At 36.4% G+C, this 20,662-nt stretch overlaps 1 protein-coding gene across 19 annotated transcripts in view; it reads left to right on the plus strand.

The window, feature by feature from the left end:
* LOC116531564 (ankyrin repeat and KH domain-containing protein 1) overlaps positions 1–20,662 on the plus strand; it is a 136,847-nt gene that overhangs the window by 41,307 nt on the left and 74,878 nt on the right. For 18 of the 19 annotated variants that reach the window (XM_032250419.1, XM_032250420.1, XM_032250422.1 and 15 more), the window contains 6 exons: positions 183–330; positions 4,377–4,610; positions 7,831–7,925; positions 11,024–11,261; positions 11,537–11,728; positions 17,459–17,568. In XM_032250419.1, the coding sequence (XP_032106310.1) occupies positions 183–330; positions 4,377–4,610; positions 7,831–7,925; positions 11,024–11,261; positions 11,537–11,728; positions 17,459–17,568 (1,017 nt within the window). The remainder of the gene's footprint in view (positions 1–182; positions 331–4,376; positions 4,611–7,830; positions 7,926–11,023; positions 11,262–11,536; positions 11,729–17,458; positions 17,569–20,662) is intronic. The other variant, XM_032250437.1, reaches the window with a different exon arrangement.

A 20,662-nucleotide genomic window follows, 5' to 3' on the forward strand; every position in this document is an offset into this window, starting at 1 on the left:
AAATATGGCACGTAACCAGGCATGTTGAGCAGTGAAAATTGGTATATTTTTTCAAAAGGTCATTATTGATTTTTCATCACCCCTATTCTAGAAGAATATCTTCATAGATTTAGTATATTCTCTAGAAATACTATTGTGTAGTAAGAATTTACAATTTCTCTATGTGTATATGTGTTTTAAAGGTATTGCTTGCTATGCATGCTAATGTTGAAGATAGAGGGAATAAAGGAGACATAACTCCCCTGATGGCAGCTTCCAGTGGAGGTTACTTAGATATTGTGAAATTATTACTTCTTCATGATGCCGATGTCAACTCCCAGTCTGCAACAGGTATGTAGAAAATGATGTATTAGTTGGGAGAAAAATTGACATAATTAATTGTTACCTGAGAGAGAAAAATTAGATTTCTGAGAAAAACCAGTGTAAACCTACAGAAAAATCTTAGCCCTTGTGTGGAATCTTTGAGTAAAATACAAATTAATCTGATATTCTCAAAAGTCCTTAAAACACTTAGATTCTCTTTAGTCAAGATTGAGTTTTTGTGGTATAAACATAATGAAACATTATTCAGACTTAAAAAAAAGGAAGAGATCCTGCCATTAGCCACAACATGGATGGACCTGAAGGACATTATGCTACTGAAATAAGCCAGACACAGAAAGAAAAGTATTGTATGATTTCACTTTTTTTCCCCCACAGTCTTGTGAATGTATATATGCATGATCTCACTTACATGTGGAATGTTGAAAATGTATAAAAAGGGTCGAATATATAGAGATAAGACATTGGTTACCAGGTCAGGGGTGGGGAGAAGAAATGGAAGAAGTAGGTCAAAGGATAGAAAGTAGTGAATATATAGAATGAATAAGTCAAAAAATCTGATGTACAACATGACGACTATAATTAGTAATAGTGTATTATATTCAGGATTTTTACTGAATGAGTAGATCAAGCTGCTCTTGCCACAGGGGGCAAAATTGGATAACTATGAGAGAAGAATATGTTAATTTGTTCTACTGTAGTAACCATTTTACTACATTATGTGTCTTATAAGAACATGTTACATGCCTTACGTAAATAATATATATGGAGGCAAAATTTTAAACTGTTTCTTATAATTCTTTATCTTCAATACAAAACACTTTAGATTATAGATAAACCTGAGTGTTTACCCTATAGGCTTTTACATGTTGAGTGTGTTGAATACATTTACTAATTAAGATAATCTTTTTTTTTTTTTTTTTTTGAGATGGAGTCTTGCTCTGTCACCCAGGCTTGATTGCAGTGGCACTATCTCTGCTCACTGTAACCTTCGCCTCCTGAGTTCAAGAGATTCTCCTGCCTCAGCTTCCCAAGTAGCTGGGATTATAGGTGCATACCATCACACCTGGCTAATTTTTTGTAACTTTTTTAGTAGAGATAGGGTTTCACCATGTTGGCCATGCTGGTCTTGAACTCCTGATCTCAGGTGATCTGCCCGCCTCGGCCTCCCAAAGTGCTGGGATTACAGATGTGAGTCACCAAGCCTTGTCAAGGTATTCTTGTATAGCAACAGTCCTCAACCTTTTTGATACCAAGGACAATTGGAAGACAATTTTTCCACACATAGGTGTGGGGGGGATGTTTTTGGAGTGAAACTATTTCACCTCAGAAAGTTAGGCAGTTGTCTCATAAGGAGCATGCAACCTAGATCCTTTGCCCGTCATTTATTTGAGCAGCTTTGTACATACTATAGTTGGAACCCTTGAAAGTGGTTCTTTCTGTATTAATTAAATATAAAAAATGTCTCTTACATTTACATAAAAGAAAACAGTTAATTTTAGAGCATGTTGGTGAACCACCAGATTGATTTACTTATTTTTTTTGTCTGATTATGAAAATAATATATGCTCATTGGAAGAACATTTGAGAAATGCAGAGAAGTAGGAAGAATAAAAGATTACTCCCATAATCTCTGTGGCACAGAAATCACTGCTATTACTGTTAGTTTAGTTCCTTCCAGTATTTTTGATGTATAAAGTTATGCAGTTGAAATTATACCCTATGTGCAATTTTGTTTGACTTTACTTATTTTCCATTCTATTAACTTTTTAACAAACTTTTTTAAAGCTTGCGTAATATTTCATAGAATTGATATACCACAATTTTTAGGGGCAGAGGGCATTAATTGATTGTGAACCACAGCAAAAGATTTTAAATTAAGATGATGACATCAATTACTTTGTTCTGGTTAGCAGCATTATGCTATATACACACTCTTTTTAAAAATACTCAAAAAAGATGATGCTGCCATCAAGGAAGTTTTAAATTTCTCCTTGAGTTTTTTTGAGATCATCAAATTCAGTGGGTTTTAAGGTTGTTTTCTGTCAAATAACCCTAACTTTAAGCCAAACCGTATATGGAAGCACAGATATAATATTATACAGATAAAAGAGGAATTGATCTAAAGTAGAAATAGTTGAGGGGTTTGATTTCTGGAACCTAGTTCTCCCCATCTCCTGTGCTGTAGAACTTCTTGGAAGGGGGGATTCTAAAGTTCTTCGGAATACAATTTGAAAACCATATTGTTCTCAGTACCTTTATTTTTATTTTGAAAGAGGAAAGGGCTTGCCTGAGATGAAGTCCCTCCTTTTTTTTTTTTTTTTTCTGGCTGAAATAGATATGCTATGTAGAAGGAAGGGATTATTATGTACCATGCAGTAAGCACATACTCTTGGATGGGCTCTGCAGTATACTGTCCATGTGGCCATTTCAGATGTTTTTCTCAAACCCCACACATACCCCTCCTCACTTCCACTGATTGCCTTAACTCATACTTCATTGGGAAAATAGAAATTTCCAGAAGGAAATTGGGTCGTCTTCTCACCAATAATTTCTAGTCAAGTTCATATTTTAATTAATTCATTCATTCACTTTGTTCAGTAAGCTGCACCTACTGCCTGCATGTCAGAATCACTTAAGAGAGCTTATTAAAAATATAGGTTCCCAGGAGTCTTCCTTCTGTACTCCAAAGTAGTCAGTATCAGGAGAGACCAGGGCTGATAAACCACAGCTCCATATTGCAGCTCTGTCAGGGAATGTGGTCGCTATTCTGGTCACCTACTTTTACTTAATGTATTTTGTTTGATGTCAGATATCCTTTTCTGCCTTTAGGAATCCTACTTAACTTTTGAGGTCCAATCCAAATGTAGCTACTGCTGCTTTTTTAAAGAACAAACAATTCCAGTTTTATTGGCATAATTCATGTACAGTAAAATTCACTTAAGTATATGATAATGATTTTTAGTACATTTATAGTTGTACAACCATCAGTACAATCTAATTATAGAATATTTCCATCACCTCAGTCTCAGACAACTACTAATCTACTTTCTGCCTCTATAGATTTGCTTCTCTGGATATTTTTCGTCATCCAAACCTTTATAGTATATAGTCTTTTGTATCGGGCTTCCCTGAAAGTCTTTTTTTTTTTTTTGAGACAAGGTCTTGCTCTGTTTCCCAGATAAGAGTGCAGTAATGTGATTGTAGCTCACTGCAGCCTTAAACTCCTGGGCTCAAGTGATCCTCCCATCTCTTGCCTCCAGAGTAGCTGGGACTACAGGTGTATGCCACCATGCCTGGCTCAGTTCTTTTTAGTAGAGATACTGTGTTGCCCAGACTGGTCTCAAACTCCTAGGGGTCAAGCAGTCCTCCCACCTTGGCCTCCTAAAGTGCTGGGATTACAGTTGTGGGCCATTGCACCTGGTCAGAAAATCTTTTAATTAGTAAGAAAATTGGCTGGTTGAGGTGGCTCATGCCTGTAATCACAGTACTTTGGGAGCTTGAGGCAGGTGGAACACCTGAAGTCAGGAGTTTGAGACCAGCCTGGCCAACATGGTGAAAACCCTTCTCTATTAAAAATGCAAAAATTAGCCAGGCCTGGTGGTGGGCGCTTGAAATCGGGAGGCAGAGGTTGCAATGAGCCAAGATCGCACCATTGCACTTCAGCCTGGGTGGCAGAGTGAGACTTTGTCTCAAAAAAAAAAGAGCCAGGCGTAGTGGCTCACGCCTGTAATCCCAGCACTTTGGGAGGCTGAAGTGGGTGGATCACCTGAGGTCAGGAGTTTGAAACCACCCTGACCAACAAGGTGAAACAAAAAAAAAGAAAAAGGAAATTAAGGTGATGCTTCTAACCAATGATAATGAGAAAAAGTTGAGATAGTAGTTGTAGTGAGTTGTGTAAGGGAATTGAAGAGGTATACCTGGCACATTAGCATAATCATAATTGTATCTGTTCTGATTTAATATTTCTTTTTATTATGTTTTTCTTTTTTTAATCTTTTATTTTTTTAATACATATTCTGCTTATGTATTATATTTCTCTTTGTTCTTTTTAGGAAACACTGCACTAACTTATGCCTGTGCTGGAGGATTTGTTGACATTGTTAAAGTGCTCCTTAATGAAGGTGCAAATATAGAAGATCATAATGAAAATGGACATACTCCCTTAATGGAAGCAGCCAGTGCAGGTCATGTGGAAGTTGCAAGAGTTCTTTTAGATCATGGTGCAGGCATCAACACCCATTCTAATGAATTCAAAGAAAGTGCTCTTACGCTTGCGTGCTATAAAGGTACTTAACATATGCATGAATATTTATAATGTTTTTCATAACCACTTTGAATATTTGAGTTAACTTTATAATGCTTATGTTTTCCCTGTGCTATAAAATTACCTAGTTTAAAAGAGATTATATAGAAAGTCTATTTTAGCCTGTATTGCCTGTGATATAGTTTTCCAGTATATGTTTATTATTTTAATTCATATTTACTGGGTTAACTGTGAAGTGAACCCAAACACTTAGCATAGATTTAGAGGGTTTCCATTATTTAATAAGTTTTGTTTTATATGCTTTTTCCAGTGTTTATTTAAAAAATAGTACTTGCCAAAGTAATACACACAATACTGAAAACCTGAAAAACACAGAATAACACAAAGAAAAGAAATTTTTCTTTTTTTTCTTTTTTCTTTTCTTTATTTGAGACAGTGTCACTCTGCCACTCAGGCTGGAGTGCAGTGGTGCAATCTCAGCTCACTGCAACCTCTGCCTCCTGGGCTCATGTGATTCTTGTGCCTTGGCCTCCCAGGTAGCTGGGACTACAGGCATGCACCACCATGCCTAGCCAATTTTTGTATTTTTAGTTTATGGTTACTTTAAAACTGTTTCACTATGTTGACCAGGCTGGTCTTGAATTTCTGACCTCAAGTGATCCTTCTGCCTCAGCCTCCCAAAGAGCTGGGATTACAGGCATGCATCACCACACCCAGCTAAAGAAAAGAAATTTTAAAATGACATGTAATGCTACCATCTAAAGATAAAGAAGCATGTAAACAATATTTTAGTGTACATATTTCTGGTGTGTTTTTAAGTATGTTTATATACAAACATATATATTTTAAACAAAAGTTATACTCTAACAGTTTTATAGTCTACTTTTATTTAGCAGTATATCAGACATTTTTCATCTGAATAAATATTTTTTATTTTTATTTTTTTGAGACGGAGTTTCGTGCTTATTGCCCAGGCTGGAGTACAATGGCATGATCTCAGCTCACTGCAACCTCTGCCTCCTGTGTTCAAGCAATTCTCCTGTCTCAGCCTCCTAAGTAGCTGGGATTACGGGCGCATGCCACCATGCTCGGCTAATTTTTGTATTTTTAGTAGAGACAGGGTTTCATCTTATTGGTCAGGCTGATCTCGAACTCCTGACTGCAGGTGATTCATCCACCTCGGACTCCCAAAGTGCTGGGATTATAGGCATGAGCCACTGCAGCTGGCCTATTTTTTATTATTTTTAGAGATAGGATTTTGCTCTGGTACCCAGGATGGAGTGCAGTGGCACTGTCAGAGCTCACTGTAGCCTCAAACTCCTGGGTTCAAGCGATCCTCCTGCCTCAGCCTCCTGAATAGCTAGGATTACAGGCTTATGTCACCATACCCAGCTAATTTTATTTTTATTTTTTTGTAGAGATGGAAGTCTCACTCTATTGCCCAGGCTGGTCTCTATTGTCCAGGCCTCAAGTAATCTTTCTACCCCAGACTCCCAAAATGTTAGGATTATAGGTATAAGCCACCATACCTGACCTCAATAAATATTTGTACACTGTAACTTTTGATGATCATGTACTATTTTACTATTTCATTTAGGATTAAAATTGGCTACGTATATCACAGATTCTAAATTAATAATGATTTGAACAAAACAGAATTAGAAGGGTAAGCTGTTTAGCGCTAGTATGGCAGTTCCATTGTCATCAAGAGCTCATAATTCTGTTTTTTTTCTCTACTATCCTATAATGTGGTTTGTATCCTCAAGGTTACAATAAACGTATAAACCAGGATGGTAGCTAGGACCCCAGCAGTTCGCATTCTAGGAATGATAAAGTCGTTAAGGACCAAATAAGGAGTGCCTCTCAATTTAGCAAGCTTCCTTTAAAGAGTCTTCCTAGGTGTGCAGCCTTATAACTACCACTTAAATCTCATTGGCTACACATAGCTGCAAGAAGGGCAGAGAAATATAGTCTTCTAGTCAGGTAAGTTGCCCAGATGAAATTGGAGTTCCGTTACTAAAAAACAATAAGAGAATGCTGGTTACAGTAGCTCACACCTGTAATCACAAGCACTTTGGGAGGCTGAGGCAGGAGGGTCTCTTGAGGTCTAGATCAGTCCTAGCTACTGGGGTGGCTGAGGTGGAAGGATCCCTTGAGTCTTGGAGTTCGAGGCTGCAGTCAGCTATGATCATGCCACTGCACTGTAGCCTGGTCATTAGAGACCCCGTCTTTAAAAAAGAGAAAGAATAAAAGAATGGATATTGGATAGGAAACTAACAGTCTCTGCCAAATACATCAGATAGATGCACATAATTGCCTATTGTTGGACACTTGAATTGTTTCCAGGTTTTCAGTATTATTAAAAACACTGTGATAACATCCTTGTGCAGACATTTTTGCCTAATCTCTGATTATTTCCTTAGGATAAATTCCTGGAAGTGGAATTGCTGGGTCAAAGGGTATGGACATTTTTAAGGCTTTTGATACATATTGCCAAATTGCCTTCTAGAAAGGTTCAACCAATTTATACTCCCACAAGCAATGTTTGAGAGTGCCCTTTACCCCACCCTACACCCCTGCCAACACTGGGTATTATTATTCTTTTTAATAATTGCCATTTGATAGTAAAAAAAAAAATGGTGTCTTATTTTAATTTGCATTTCTTTAATAGGAAGGTCGTTTTCATCAGTTTAATATTCACTTGCATTTCTTTCTTGAATTATCATTTCATATTCTTCACCCATTATTCTACTGGAGGGTTTGTCTTTTTCTTATTGACTATCAAGGCTTTTTTTAAATTCACTGTATCAAGAGGATTGAAATTATTTTAAATGGAGTTTTCTGTGCCTGCTTATTGCCACAGTGGGTTTATGGTTACTTTAAAGCTGTTTTTCTGGAGTACATGATCCAAAGATACTTTACTTGGCTATTTGATCTCAGGGTTTTCATTAGCTAAATAATTATGTATATTCAACCAAGGTAAAAGCATTATTGCTTTACTTAACCTTGAATTATGTGCCTTAGACTAATTCAATCTTTAAAGCCTAGATAATAAGACCTTGAAAAAAGCCTATATATTACTTTGAATGGGCTTTGTAAAACTGTTAACTGATTTATTTATTGAATGTAAAATAAGTTGTCAAATTCTTGGATAGACATCTGAAGAAAAAGAATCCATGCTTCAATACCTAAGTATTAAACTGATAGTCAATTATTTTAAAATTTCTATTCCTCTTTTCAAGGCCATTTGGATATGGTTCGCTTTCTACTTGAAGCTGGTGCAGATCAAGAGCACAAAACAGATGAGATGCACACTGCCTTAATGGAGGCCTGCATGGTAATTTTAAATTACACTAGAGATTTCATGGGAAGAAAAGTTCATATGTGTTTAAGCCTTTGAGAGTTATTAATTGATGTTGGGTTTGTGTAATTTCTTAACTCGATGCTCAATTAAACACAGTTAATGCTTGAATGCCTCTGCTTTTGGAAGAGAACAGTAAAGTATTTGGCCTTAGGGTTGTTATTGATAAAACTTTAATTTTGGAGGTAGTAGACATAGTTCTAGTGTTTTTATAGTTTCATATTAAAATCATATGTAGCAAATTAACTTCAAAATATATTGACTTAAACTATATGGATAGCCTATGAAACATTTAACTTTTTTTTTTTTTAAGGATAATCTAGAATATTTTTAATATAAACCTTTTGCGTCACAGAGAATAATAATCACCTTTAGTGCTGTCAATCTAGAAATCCTTTTTCTAAACACATATATATTATGCATATATACATATCTAAAAGAGAGTGCAAATACAGAGAAACTCAACGCATTCTGATAAATATTTAAGACAGATTTAATGGCAAGAAAATTACCTGGAAATACAAATGCGTTTCTCAGATGTGATTAAATAAGCTCATCATTACATATGTTAATTTCTATTTTGTTGACTATTGCTATGTAACAAATCACTCAAAACATAGTGGCTTAATGTAGCAGCCACATATTATCACTATCTATTTTTTTTTTTTTTTTTGAGATGAGTCTCGCTCTGTTGCCCAGGCTGGAGTGCAGTGGTATGACCTTAGCTCACTGCAACCTCCGCCTCCTAGGTTCAAGTGATTCTTGTGCCTAAGCCTCCCAAGTAGATTCAAGTGATTTTCGTGCCTCAGCTTCCCAAACCTCCCACGTATATCTCACACTATCTTATATCTCATATGATTCTGTCGGTTGATTGGGTGGTTTTTCTGTTGATCTCTGTCTCTCTCTCTTTTTTGAAGACAGACTCTCACTCTGTTACCCAGGCTAGAGTGCAGTGGCACTGTCATGGCTCACTACAGCCTGTATCCCCTGTACTCAACCAGTCCTCTCGCCTCAGCTTCCCAAGTACCTGAGACTAGAGGGACATGTCACCATGCCCAGCTTTTAAATTTTTTGTAGAGATAATATCTCACTGTGTTGCCTAGGCTTTAAGAAAAGAGTTGTATTTATTTATTTACTTTTTTTTTTTTTTTTTTTTACAATTCCTCTCTTAATATATGTACCGAAGATATGTTAGCAGGATCTATAAAAAAAAAATCTTCAAACTTCAGCTGTGTGTGGTGGCTCATGCCTGTAATCCTAGCACTTTGAGAGGCTGAGGCGGGTGGATCACTTTAGGCCAGGATTTCAAGACTAGCCTGGCCAACATGGTGAAACCCCATCTCTACTAAAAATACAAAACTTAGCCAGGCATGGTGGTGTGCATCTGTTATCTCAGCTACTTGGGAGGCTGAGACACGAGAATCACTTGAATCTGGGAGGTGGAGGTTGCAGTGAGCTGAGATCACACCACTGTACTCCAGCTTGGGTGACAGAGCAAGACTCTTTCTTTAAATAGAAAAAGAATTCAAGTAAATTCAAGTAAAACAATTTATTGAGAGCCTAGAGGAGGTCGGCACAATAGCAATTCTGTGATCTGTAGACACTTAAAAATCCTTGTTTTCTTTTCAATTAGAAATACATTTCAACTACCAAATAACTCAGTACAGTAATTTGGTTAAAATATTTTATTTTACATGTATTTGAAGTATTAGTAAAACTAAAATTTTAATGTGAAGTCATCTATTTTTGGCATTATATCAAAAGTGATTAAAGCTGGGCTAGTCATTTAGTTAAGTATATTAAAAGTCTTGATGGATATTGAAATTTAACAATTAAGGTTTCTTTATTTAATTCTTTTTTGGTTTTGAGATAGGGTCTCTGTCACTCAGGCTGGAGTACAGTGGCATGATCTTGGCTCACTGCAACCTCTGCCTCCTGCGCTCAAACAGTCCTCCTGCCTCAGCCTCCCAAGTAGCTGTGGCTACAGGTGCACACCATTAGCTTAACTAATTTTTGTATTTTTTGTAGAAACATGGTTACACCCTGTTGCCCAGGGTGGCCTTGAACATCTGGGCTTAAGCTATCTGCCTGCCTCCGCTTCCCAAAGTGGTGGGGTTACAGGTGTTAGCCACCATGCCCAGCCTTATTTCTTTAATAAAAGAACTACTAAACCTTATTTTTCCACTCAGTATTTATTTTTCCTTAGCAACATTTTGGTCATTTTTGAAATATAGTACAACATAGCCTCTGACCTTATGTGCCACAACAAGCATTAAGACCTACATAAATCTTGACATTAAGAATTTGAAATTGAAGAAGGATATTTACGGTGATAAGTAGAATTGATACCCAATATTTTACTGTTAATTGCCTTACTATCTATGCAGATAGGCTATGGTAAAAATGAGAATATTTTATTGTTAATTGCCTTACTATCTATACAGATAGGCTATGGTAAAATTTTTTCCCAAATTAATCTTTATTTTTATGTCTTTACCTCATTGCAACAAGGCATTGTGATTAGGAAAAATATAGGATAGTGTCAATCCAGAGATGTTTATGTTGGTGACATAATCCCAAGTAGTAATGACTTCACATAATTTGTTGTGTTATTTTTTGCCATGCCTTTGTTTCTGAAATAGATCTCATACAGTTTCTGCATTTGAATATGCAACCTGAATTTGAGTATATGGCTATAGTTGACCTGGCAGTAGTATAACCTGGTTATTTTGAGGTCCTGTTGACTATAGATTTCAGTTTTTTGAACTTCAAAAAATACGGAAATTTAAAATTATTTGGATTTGTGACTGTTAATGTCACCGAGTCTCATTCTTTTGGAGAATTTTGGGCTTGCTCAAAAGTTGGTTAAAATAATTTAAAAAATATTTTAAAACAATGTTGATCTTTTGATAAGGCTCAGATGAGCATGATAATATATATGCTGTCTATGCTAAATCTTCTAATCTTGTCTTTTTTCTTCCTATTGTTTTCCAATCTCTTGCTTTCTTCTCTCCCACTTAAAAAATCTCAAAACAAAAAATTTCTCTCCTTGCTTTACATCTGAAAATCTGCAGGATGGACATGTAGAGGTGGCACGTTTGCTTTTGGATAGTGGTGCTCAAGTGAACATGCCTGCAGATTCATTTGAATCTCCATTGACGCTAGCTGCCTGTGGAGGACATGTTGAATTGGCAGCTCTACTTATTGAAAGGGGAGCAAATCTTGAAGAAGTTAATGATGAAGGATACACTCCCTTGATGGAAGCTGCTCGGGAAGGACATGAAGAGATGGTGGCACTACTCTTAGCACAAGGTAAAGCAGTTTTATTTCTTTTGGAAAAGTCAGTTTTCTTTAGATGTTTCATATTAGTACTGGTTTAGTTTACTGCAACTAGTGCTTGTGTGTGTGTGTGTGTGTGTGTGTGTGTGTGTGTGTGTGTGTGTGTATTTTGCATTGATGATAATTTCTGAACACTCTGGAGGGCCATAGAAGTAGAAAAGACAGAGATGATTATCGCAATTCAGAAAAATAGCATCTTTATTATAAGTCTCTTGCAACTAGTTTTATCTATTTTTATACTTTCTTAGGAGCAAATATAAATGCCCAGACAGAAGAAACTCAAGAAACTGCTCTTACTTTGGCTTGCTGTGGAGGATTTTCTGAAGTTGCAGACTTTCTGATTAAGGCAGGGGCTGATATAGAGCTTGGCTGCTCCACACCTCTGATGGAGGCATCTCAGGAGGGACACTTGGAGTTGGTTAAATATTTGCTGGCTTCTGGTATGTGGCTTTAAAATGCCTTATTGCTCAGAAAGAGAGATACAAATAATAGTTTACTTATATGTGGAATCTAAAAACGTTGCACTCATAGATTACCAGAGTGTGGGAATGAGGGTGGGAGGAGGATACACAAGGAAGGGGGAATCGTTGATGAAAGGGTACAGAGTTTCACTTAGATAGGTGGAGTAAGTTTTAATGATATATTGCATAGCAAGGTCACTATAGTTGACAATAATGTATATCTCAAAATTGCTGAAAGAGTAGATTTAAATGTTCTCACTACAAATAAATATGTGAGGTGATGAATGTTTATTAGCTTGATCTAATCATTACACAACATATACATATAACATCACATTGTACCCCATCAATATATACAATTATTATTTGTCAGTTAAAAATGAAACAAATAAAAATTTAAAATACCTTTTAGAAAAAGACTTACATTGCTTTCTTTCTCTTTTTTTTTTCTTTTTTTGAGACGGCGTTTCGCTCTTATTACCCAGGCTGGAGTGCAATGGCGCGATCTCGGCTCACCGCAACCTCCGCCTCCTGGGTTCAAGCAATTCTCCTGCCTTAGCCTCCCGAGTAGCTGGTCCTACAGGCATGCACCACCATGCCCAGCTAATTTTTGTATTCTTTTTTAGTAGAGACGGGGTTTCACCGTGTTGTCCAGATGGTCTCGATCTCTTGACCTCGCGATCCACCCACCTCGGCCTCCTAAAGTGCTGGGATTATAGGCGTGAGCCACCGCGCCCAGCCTTACATTGCTTTCTTAACAATTAACTGTTAACTGTTGCATTTCTATAAGAGTTGAAAGACAGCTCCGTAATTTAACTGGTCTTACACTCCTTAGTCTTTAAAACTCATTTTTAAAAAGATTTCATACTGTTACTAACGTTTACATAGTGACCATAAGGCATCTTGTTCACCTTCTTTCTCCATTTAATTGTTCGTGGCTTGTGGAAGGGAGATGTTAGTTTCTCCTAGTCTCTGTTAATAAATAGGAGGTGGGGATGATGACATTATTGAGGGTATAATTTGGTACCTTTAAGTCTGTTCATTTCTTGACATTTTTAAGTCATCTGAAAAAAGAGGGAATTAATTTTTTTTGCAGAGTACTAATTTTAAAAATATTTTTGCCTTATTAATTGTTAAGCTGTGGTAAACAGTAAGTACTTTTACATAGAATATTTATAGTTTTGGCTGGGCGTGGTGGCTCACTTCTGTAATGCCAGCATTTTGGGAGGCCAAGGCGGGCAGATCATGGGGTCAGGAGTTCAAGACCAGCCTGGCCATCATAGTGAAACCCCGTCTCGACTAAAAATACAAAAGAAATTAGCCAGGTGTGGTGACAGGTGCCTGTAGTCCCAGCTACTTGGGAGGCTGAGGCAGGAGAATTGCTTGAACCTGGGAGGCAGAGTTTGCAGTGAGCCGAGATCGTGCCATTGCACTCCAGCCTGGGCAACAAAAGCAAAACTCAAAAAAAAAAAAAAAAAAAAGAATATTTGTAGTTTTATAGAACATATTAAAAAAAAATTAGTCCCAACAGATGTAAATATATTCTTTGAAAGTAATAGTAGGATTTTTCTTTTCTTCCAGGTCTGATATATTATTTAAAATTTAATATATAGAAAAGTTAATATGTAAAAGAAAATAAAATATTTAGCAAAATTTTATTCATCCTTTTGGGCTTTCATTGTTAACATTAATTTTAATATAGCTCAACCTCAGCCTTTTCTTTGAATTATTATTGAAATAATTTGTTAAACCAGATTTCTTTTTTTTTTTACGACAGGATTGTGCTTTGTCACCCAGGCTGGAGTATAGTGGTGTGAATATGTTCCACTGCAGCCTTAGCCTCCTGGGCTAAAGTGATCCTTCAGCCTCAGCCACCCAAGTAGCTGGGACTATAGGCGTGTACCAGCATGCCTGGCTAAATTTTATATTTTTTGTAAAGATGAGGTTTCGCCATGTTGCCAAGGCTGGTCTCAAACTCCTGGGCTCGAGCAGTCTGTATGCCTCAGCCTCTCAAAATGCTAGGGTTACAGGTGTGAACTACCACTCCTGGCCTTAAACCAGATTGTGATTGGTTTGGATGATTATGATTTGGACAAACCAATCATAAAAGCTGACTTCTTTCCTGAATCAAATACTGCTAATCACTCTAGTTAGTGTATATATTCAGTCATTTTTCCCCTATCATTTTTAGTAACTGTGTCCTATTCAAGTGTCTTTCTCTGCTAGTGGTTATCTTTGTCCATTCTTCCCTCATCCCTCTCTTAAGCTAAAGTCATGCTATTGTAACATGTTTTTAAAAGAAGGAATAAATGTTTATTAAGAAATTCTTGAATACCAGACATTTTGCTCAGCTTTTGTGTTATCTCTATTAATTGCCACTGGTTCCTGTGTAGTGAGTAATATTAAACACATTCTTATAGATGAGGAACTGATACACAGTGATGTTATATAACTAACTCCCTTTAAGGTAACCAAGCTAATAGGGACAGAGCCAGCATTGAAACTTAGAACTTTTGACATTGTTTTTTCTACCGCATTACCATTGATTTAGCTCCTTTTGCTTATTTGAAGTAGGTAGCTCGAAGAGCTATCCCAGGGTTTGAGAATCACTTTTATGTGATCACTACCTAAAGGTGTTTTTTTTCTCCCCAGTTTTAAGTGTGATTTATTTACATGAAGCTCTTCTTATAGTGTGGCACTAAGGAAAACTCATATAAGGGCTATAAAATTAAAACAAATTTAACAACCTTTTTGTTATGGCATTTTTTCAAACATATAGAGAATGTAGTATTTGAGATCCTAAGAATCCATCACCCGGTTAGTGTTTTAACATGAATGTCTAATTCCTGGCCAATCTTATTTCATCTGTACTTCCTCTACATTCCCATTTTTATAAAATTATTTTACTTAAAGAAACATTTTTTAGCTTTTTATTTTTAAAAATTAAAAATTAATGATTAAAAGTGTTCTTTTATAAAAGTGTTAATATTCAGTATTTAAAAGATAATTTTAAAAATATCCACAATACAATTTTCCTACCTAAAAAATTTTAATGAGTTCCTTAGCAAATATCCAAGCCATTTTCATATTTCTCTTGATAGTTTTATAAATCTGTATGTGTGTATTTAGTGACTTGTTTGAATTAGGATTCAAATAAGATTCATATAATCACTATTAATCATTATGTCTCTTAAGTCTCTTTTAATTGATGGGCTACATTTTATTTTTCTTTTTTCTTGGAATTTTTGGTTGAAGAAATGGAATGTATGTCCTTTAGGCTTCTCAGAGTATGGATTTTGCTGATGATATCCCCATGATTTTGTTTAACTTATTTTTGTATCCTTTGGATTTTCTATAAATTAGTAGTTAGATCTAGAGACATGATTGTATTCAGGTTTGAGTTTTTTGTTTTTTAATGGGACTACTTCATAGGTAGTATTTGTATACTTTCTTCAGGAGGTAATAAGCATATAATTGTCTCTTTTTTTGTGATATTATTAGCTGTTGATGAGCATTGCTTAGATCTATTAATTCATTAGGGGTTACAAAGAGGTGATATTCTAAGTTCCTTTATTCCGTCTTTTTATTTCTTCCTTAAATATCTGTAAAGAGAAACTTCCCCTCAACGATTTGGCCTTAAATTAAGTACAAATTATCATATAGGAATGGGAAGAAAAATGTTTGTCTTTTTTTTTCCCCTTTATCTACCAGTTTCTGAAGTGATGGGGCAGCCCCTTAGCGTCTTTCAAAGGTGATCAGTGAAGTGTTTTTTTGTTTAGTTTTGTTTTGAAACAGACTCTTGTTCTGTTACCCAGGCTGGAATGCAGTGGTGTGATCGTGGCTCACTGAAACTTCAAGCTCCTGGACTCAGGGGATCTTCCTGCTTTAGCCTCCCAAGTAGCTGGGACTACAGACATGCACCACCGTGCCTGGCTAATTTATTTTTTAATTTTTTTGTAGAGGTGGGGTCTTGCTTATTGCATAGGCTGATCTTGAAGTCTTGGCCTCAAGCAGTCCTCTCACTTTGGCCTCCCAAAGCACTGGGATTACAAGTATGAGCCACTATGTCTGGCCCTGTTGTTTTGTTTTTTATTTGAATATCATTTTGAACTTTTGGATTTAAATATATAAGATGGCTTTTACTTCATCACTGTCATTCTTTTTGATACAAAAATCATCAGAAGATGGGACAGTCTGAATATCTTTGATCAATAAGGTTAGCGCCTAAATCCTTTTGTCATGGCCTCATTGTAGTCTCTGATAGTTTTCTTGCTTCCTGATATGGCAAGGATTTTCCTGGCTCATCTTAGACAGTTCCTGCTCCTGTCTTGGGATCAGTCATTTTTCTAAGAAACTCTTAATTTCATTTAGTAGTAAATAGTACTTAGAGACCATGATCTAAGCTAGAGATGCTATTTCTGCTTAGTCTACTACCATTATGTCTAGACTGTAGTTGGTCAGGGCTGGGAAATATGTATTTTTCTTATAGATTAAATATATCAGGAATTCATTGGTCACCTTCGAAGGATGCTAAGGGACCACCTCCATACTTCCAATTCAGAACCACAAGGTTTCGTTTTGTTTTGTTTTTGAGACTGAGTCTTGCTCTGTTGCCCAGGCTGGAATGCAGTGGTATGATCTGAGCTCACTGTAATCTCCGCCTACTGGGCTCAAGTGATTCTCCCACCTCAGCCTCCCAAGTGGCTGGGACTACAGGCATGTGCCTTTTTTTTTTTTTTTTTTTTTTGGTCGAGACAGGGTTTCACCATGTTGCCCAGGTTAATCTCAAACTCCTGGGCTCAAGTGATCCACCCGCCTCAGCCTCCCAAAGTGCAAGGATTATAGGTGTGAGCCATCAGGCCTGGCCAGAACAAGATTTTTACTTAAGTTCAACAATCTTATATCTCACCTGAGGTTGGGAGTTCAAGACCAGCCTGGCCAACATGGTGAAACCCTGTCTCTACTACAAATACAAAAATTAGCCAGGCGTGGTGGCATGTGCCTGTGATCCCAGCTACTCGAGAGGCTGAGCCACAGGAATTACTTGAACCCAGGAGGCAGAGGTTGCAGTGAGCTGAGAGATCATGCCACTGCAATCCAGCCTGGGCAACAGAGCAAGACTATGTCTCAAAAAGAAAGAAAGAAAAAAAAAAAGATCTTATATCTGTGTTTTCTCACCAGGAGGTGGAGGTTCCAGTGAGCCCAGATCATGCCACTGCACTCCAGCCTGGGCAACAAAGTGAGACTGTGTCTCAAAAAAAAAAAGAAAAAAAATCTTGTATCTGTGTTTTCTCTTAACCATGCCCAAAATTTCTGTTCTTACAAAATAATTGCTCATTTGATTTATACTGCAATATCCATAGAGCTGTCTCTAAATACAAACAAGAAGTACCACCAATATAATTTCTGAAAAATGCTTAATATTTTTGGTTTTGCAGCTCTTTTATTCCTTAGGGTATACTTACTAGTGATGTATGGACAAATTAGTGTGTTTTAAAATTACTTGGTTTCGTTATTTTCTGTGTGGCTCGAAGTATTTTTATAAAGCATGTTTAAAGGAATACTAGTATACTTAAATGCAATTTGATATTTTAAAATGCATTTTGATATTTTCATTTTTGAATTCTTCAGTTTCACTAGATTGCAAAATTGGACTATCTAGTAGAATTTTACAGTTCACAAAGTAAATGTATGCTTTTTGTTTGCTAGGCGCTAATGTGCATGCTACAACAGCAACAGGAGACACAGCCCTAACCTATGCTTGTGAAAATGGACATACGGATGTTGCAGATGTTTTACTTCAAGCAGGGGCTGATTTAGTAAGATATTTTAAATTTCAAATATTTTTGCGTGAATGTTAATATCCATTCATACTTAATGTTTAAAAAACACTAGTAAAGATAAATAGTTTACATACTTTGTATACAATAACTTAAAAAAAAAAAAGCTTGGCTACCTGTTCTAGTTACTGTATGTATTAAATGTATTTGAAAATACTTAGTGTTGAATAGGGCATAATGTTTCTTTTCCTAGGTAAAACTATTAGTCTGTTTCTTGCTTTCACTCTACCCCCATTTGACATTCCTCTGCTTTTTAAACTGCCCTTTGTTAGACATATCATAAATTCAATGATGTGTTTACAGAATAGAGTAACAAGTCAAGTATTTTGAGTGATTTCATATTATTTTAATTGACACATGATAATTGAACATATTAATGGGGTACAGAGCAATATTTCAATGAGGTATATAATGTGTAATGATCAGTAATCAGAGTAATTAGTACATCTATCACCACTTTGAGTTATTTCTGTTGTTTCTCTGATTAGACATTTAAAAGCAAAGCTACTGTTGTTAATCATCCCCCTAGCACATTACTACAAATTCTATTCTTTTTATGTTTTCTGTTTTGGCTTTTCAAAATTTCAGATTAGATGGGAGGTTCATATGTGTAATAATCTGTCTGTAAATAATATTCCCTTGCTGAAATGTGTCCTTTGCCTAGCTCTGATTTTGTGAGAGTACTTTAAACTGCTTTCTAGAGTTTTTCCCAGAATTCTCTTACATACTTCTTAAAAACCTACGTGTGACATACGTAGCTGTAAATATTATAGAGAATTAGATTTCTTAGTTTCGCTTATTTAGAAAAAACTCTGAAAGTATTGCCTTTTAAATCATTTCCAATCAGGTATCCAATTTACTTGGATACCTTAGGACATTGTTGGAAAATAATTATTGACCAAAATAAATGTACAGTATGATTATGCTATTTATTATCATTTCTAATAATACTAAATACTATAATGATAACACTATCATTCATTCTTATTAATTAGGACCTGCCCTACCAGTTACGATTTTTGGGAGGTACGCTTTTTGTCTGAGAATTATGACAGCAGGATACGTTAAATATGTCTTAGTCTTTTGACTTCTTTCTGTATCTTTTTCCTTTTTTAGAGTTGCTTTGGGTCATCTATAGAAATTAGGAATTGAAGTTCTTTCTTCATTCAAAATAAAGAAACAGTAGAACTTAAAAGCTTCGATAATATAAGCAAAATTTAATACTCTTATCCTCTGAATTCTTATCTGGATTTTTTTCTTCCATTTTCTACAACAAAGTCACTCTCTTAACCTGTTGGGAGTTCTGTTAAAAATTAAATAGGATTGGGTGCAGTGGCTCATGCCTGTAATCCCAGCACTTTGGGAGGCTGAGGTGGGTGGATCTACCTGAGGCCAGCAGTTCGAGACCAGCCTGACTAACATGGTAAAACCCTATCTCTACTAAATACAGAAAAATTAGTCAGGTGTAATGGCACATGCCTGTAATCCCAGATACTTGGGAGGCTGAGGCAGGAGAATCACTTGAACCCAGGAGGTGGAGGTTGCAGTGAGTCTAGATTGCACCATTGCACTCCAGCCTGGGAACAAGAGTGAAAACGCCGTCTTAAAAAAAAAAAAAAAAGAAAAAAAGCTGGGTGTAGTGGCTCACTCCTGTAATCCAAGCACTTTGGAGGCCAAGGCGGGCGGATCACATGAGGTGGAGAGTTCAAGACCAGCCTGACCAACATGGTGAAACCCCGTCTTTTTTAAAAAAAAAAGGAAAAAAGAGAAACTATCTGGTAAATGTACTCTAATGTATAACAAAACCATACCGATTATGACTGAGTTAAAAATATGTGATATTTTAAAATTTTTATTTATTTTTTGAGACAGAGTCTTGTTCTGTTGCCAGGTGCCAGGCTGGAGTGCAGTGGCTCAATTTCGGCTAACTGCAGTCTCTGCCTCCTGGGTTCACGCAATTCTCCTGCCTCAGCTTCCCAAGTAGCTGGGACTACAGGCGCACGCCACCACACCCAGCTAATTTTTCTATGTTTTAGTAGAGATGGGTTTCACCATGTTGGCCAGTATGGTCTTGATCTCTTCACCTTGTGATCCGCCCACCTCAGCCTCCCAAAGTGCTGGGATTACAGGCGTGAGCCACCGCGCCCGGCCTAAATGTTTTATTTTTACTGTCTTCTGAAATTAGTTAAAATAGAGTGTTATTTAGTTCCTTATAAAAACTACATTAATTGAACAGATAGAACTATTTGAACTTACCATATTTACTTACATTCAAAATGTGAGATTAAAATATGGCCCATGCCTGTAATCCCAGCACTTTGGGGGCTGTGGCGAGCGGATCACTTGAGGTCAGGAGTTCAAGACCAGCCTGGCCAACATTGTGAAATCCCTTCTTTACTAAAAATACAAAAAAATTAGCCAGGTGTGGTGGCAGGCACCTGTAATCCCAACTACCTGGGAGGCTGAGGGCAGGAGAATCATTTGAACCCAAGAGGCGGAGGTTACAGTGAGCCAAGATTGTGCCGTTACACTCCAGCCTGGGCAACAAGAGTGAAACTCCATCTCAAAAAAAAGTCTCAGATAAATACATATCTTAATTATTCAATACAGAAGTAATGCTGTTGTTCTAACATTTTTTATTTTACAATCTTTTTATATTCATATTTACACAAAATTATAGACACAGTATATAATACAGTTGTTTTCTATTTTTTCACTATGTGTTCTATCATAATCTTTACCATATTACTTTATAGTCTATAACTCTTGCATCATATTTCATCAGATTGACGAACCATACTCATTCATTAATTATGGAACTTTTGCTTTTTGTTTTTCACTATTACAAAATCTATTAGATTTAATAACTTCATATGTATAACTTTTTACTTTTTCCTATTTTGAATTATTTTATATATTGATTTTGAGTTTTTTTTTTTTTTTTGAGACAGAGTCTGTCACCGAGGCTGGAGTGCAGTGGTGCAGTCTTGGCTCACGGCAACCTCTGCCTTTTGAGTTCAAGCAGTTCTTCTGCCTCAGGTGTGTACCACCATGCCTGGCTCATTTTTGTATT

This window comes from Sapajus apella, unplaced genomic scaffold, assembly GCF_009761245.1.
Source record: "Sapajus apella isolate SASKATOON/1434 unplaced genomic scaffold, GSC_monkey_1.0 scaffold71, whole genome shotgun sequence".
NCBI classification, from domain to species: Eukaryota; Metazoa; Chordata; class Mammalia; order Primates; family Cebidae; genus Sapajus; species Sapajus apella.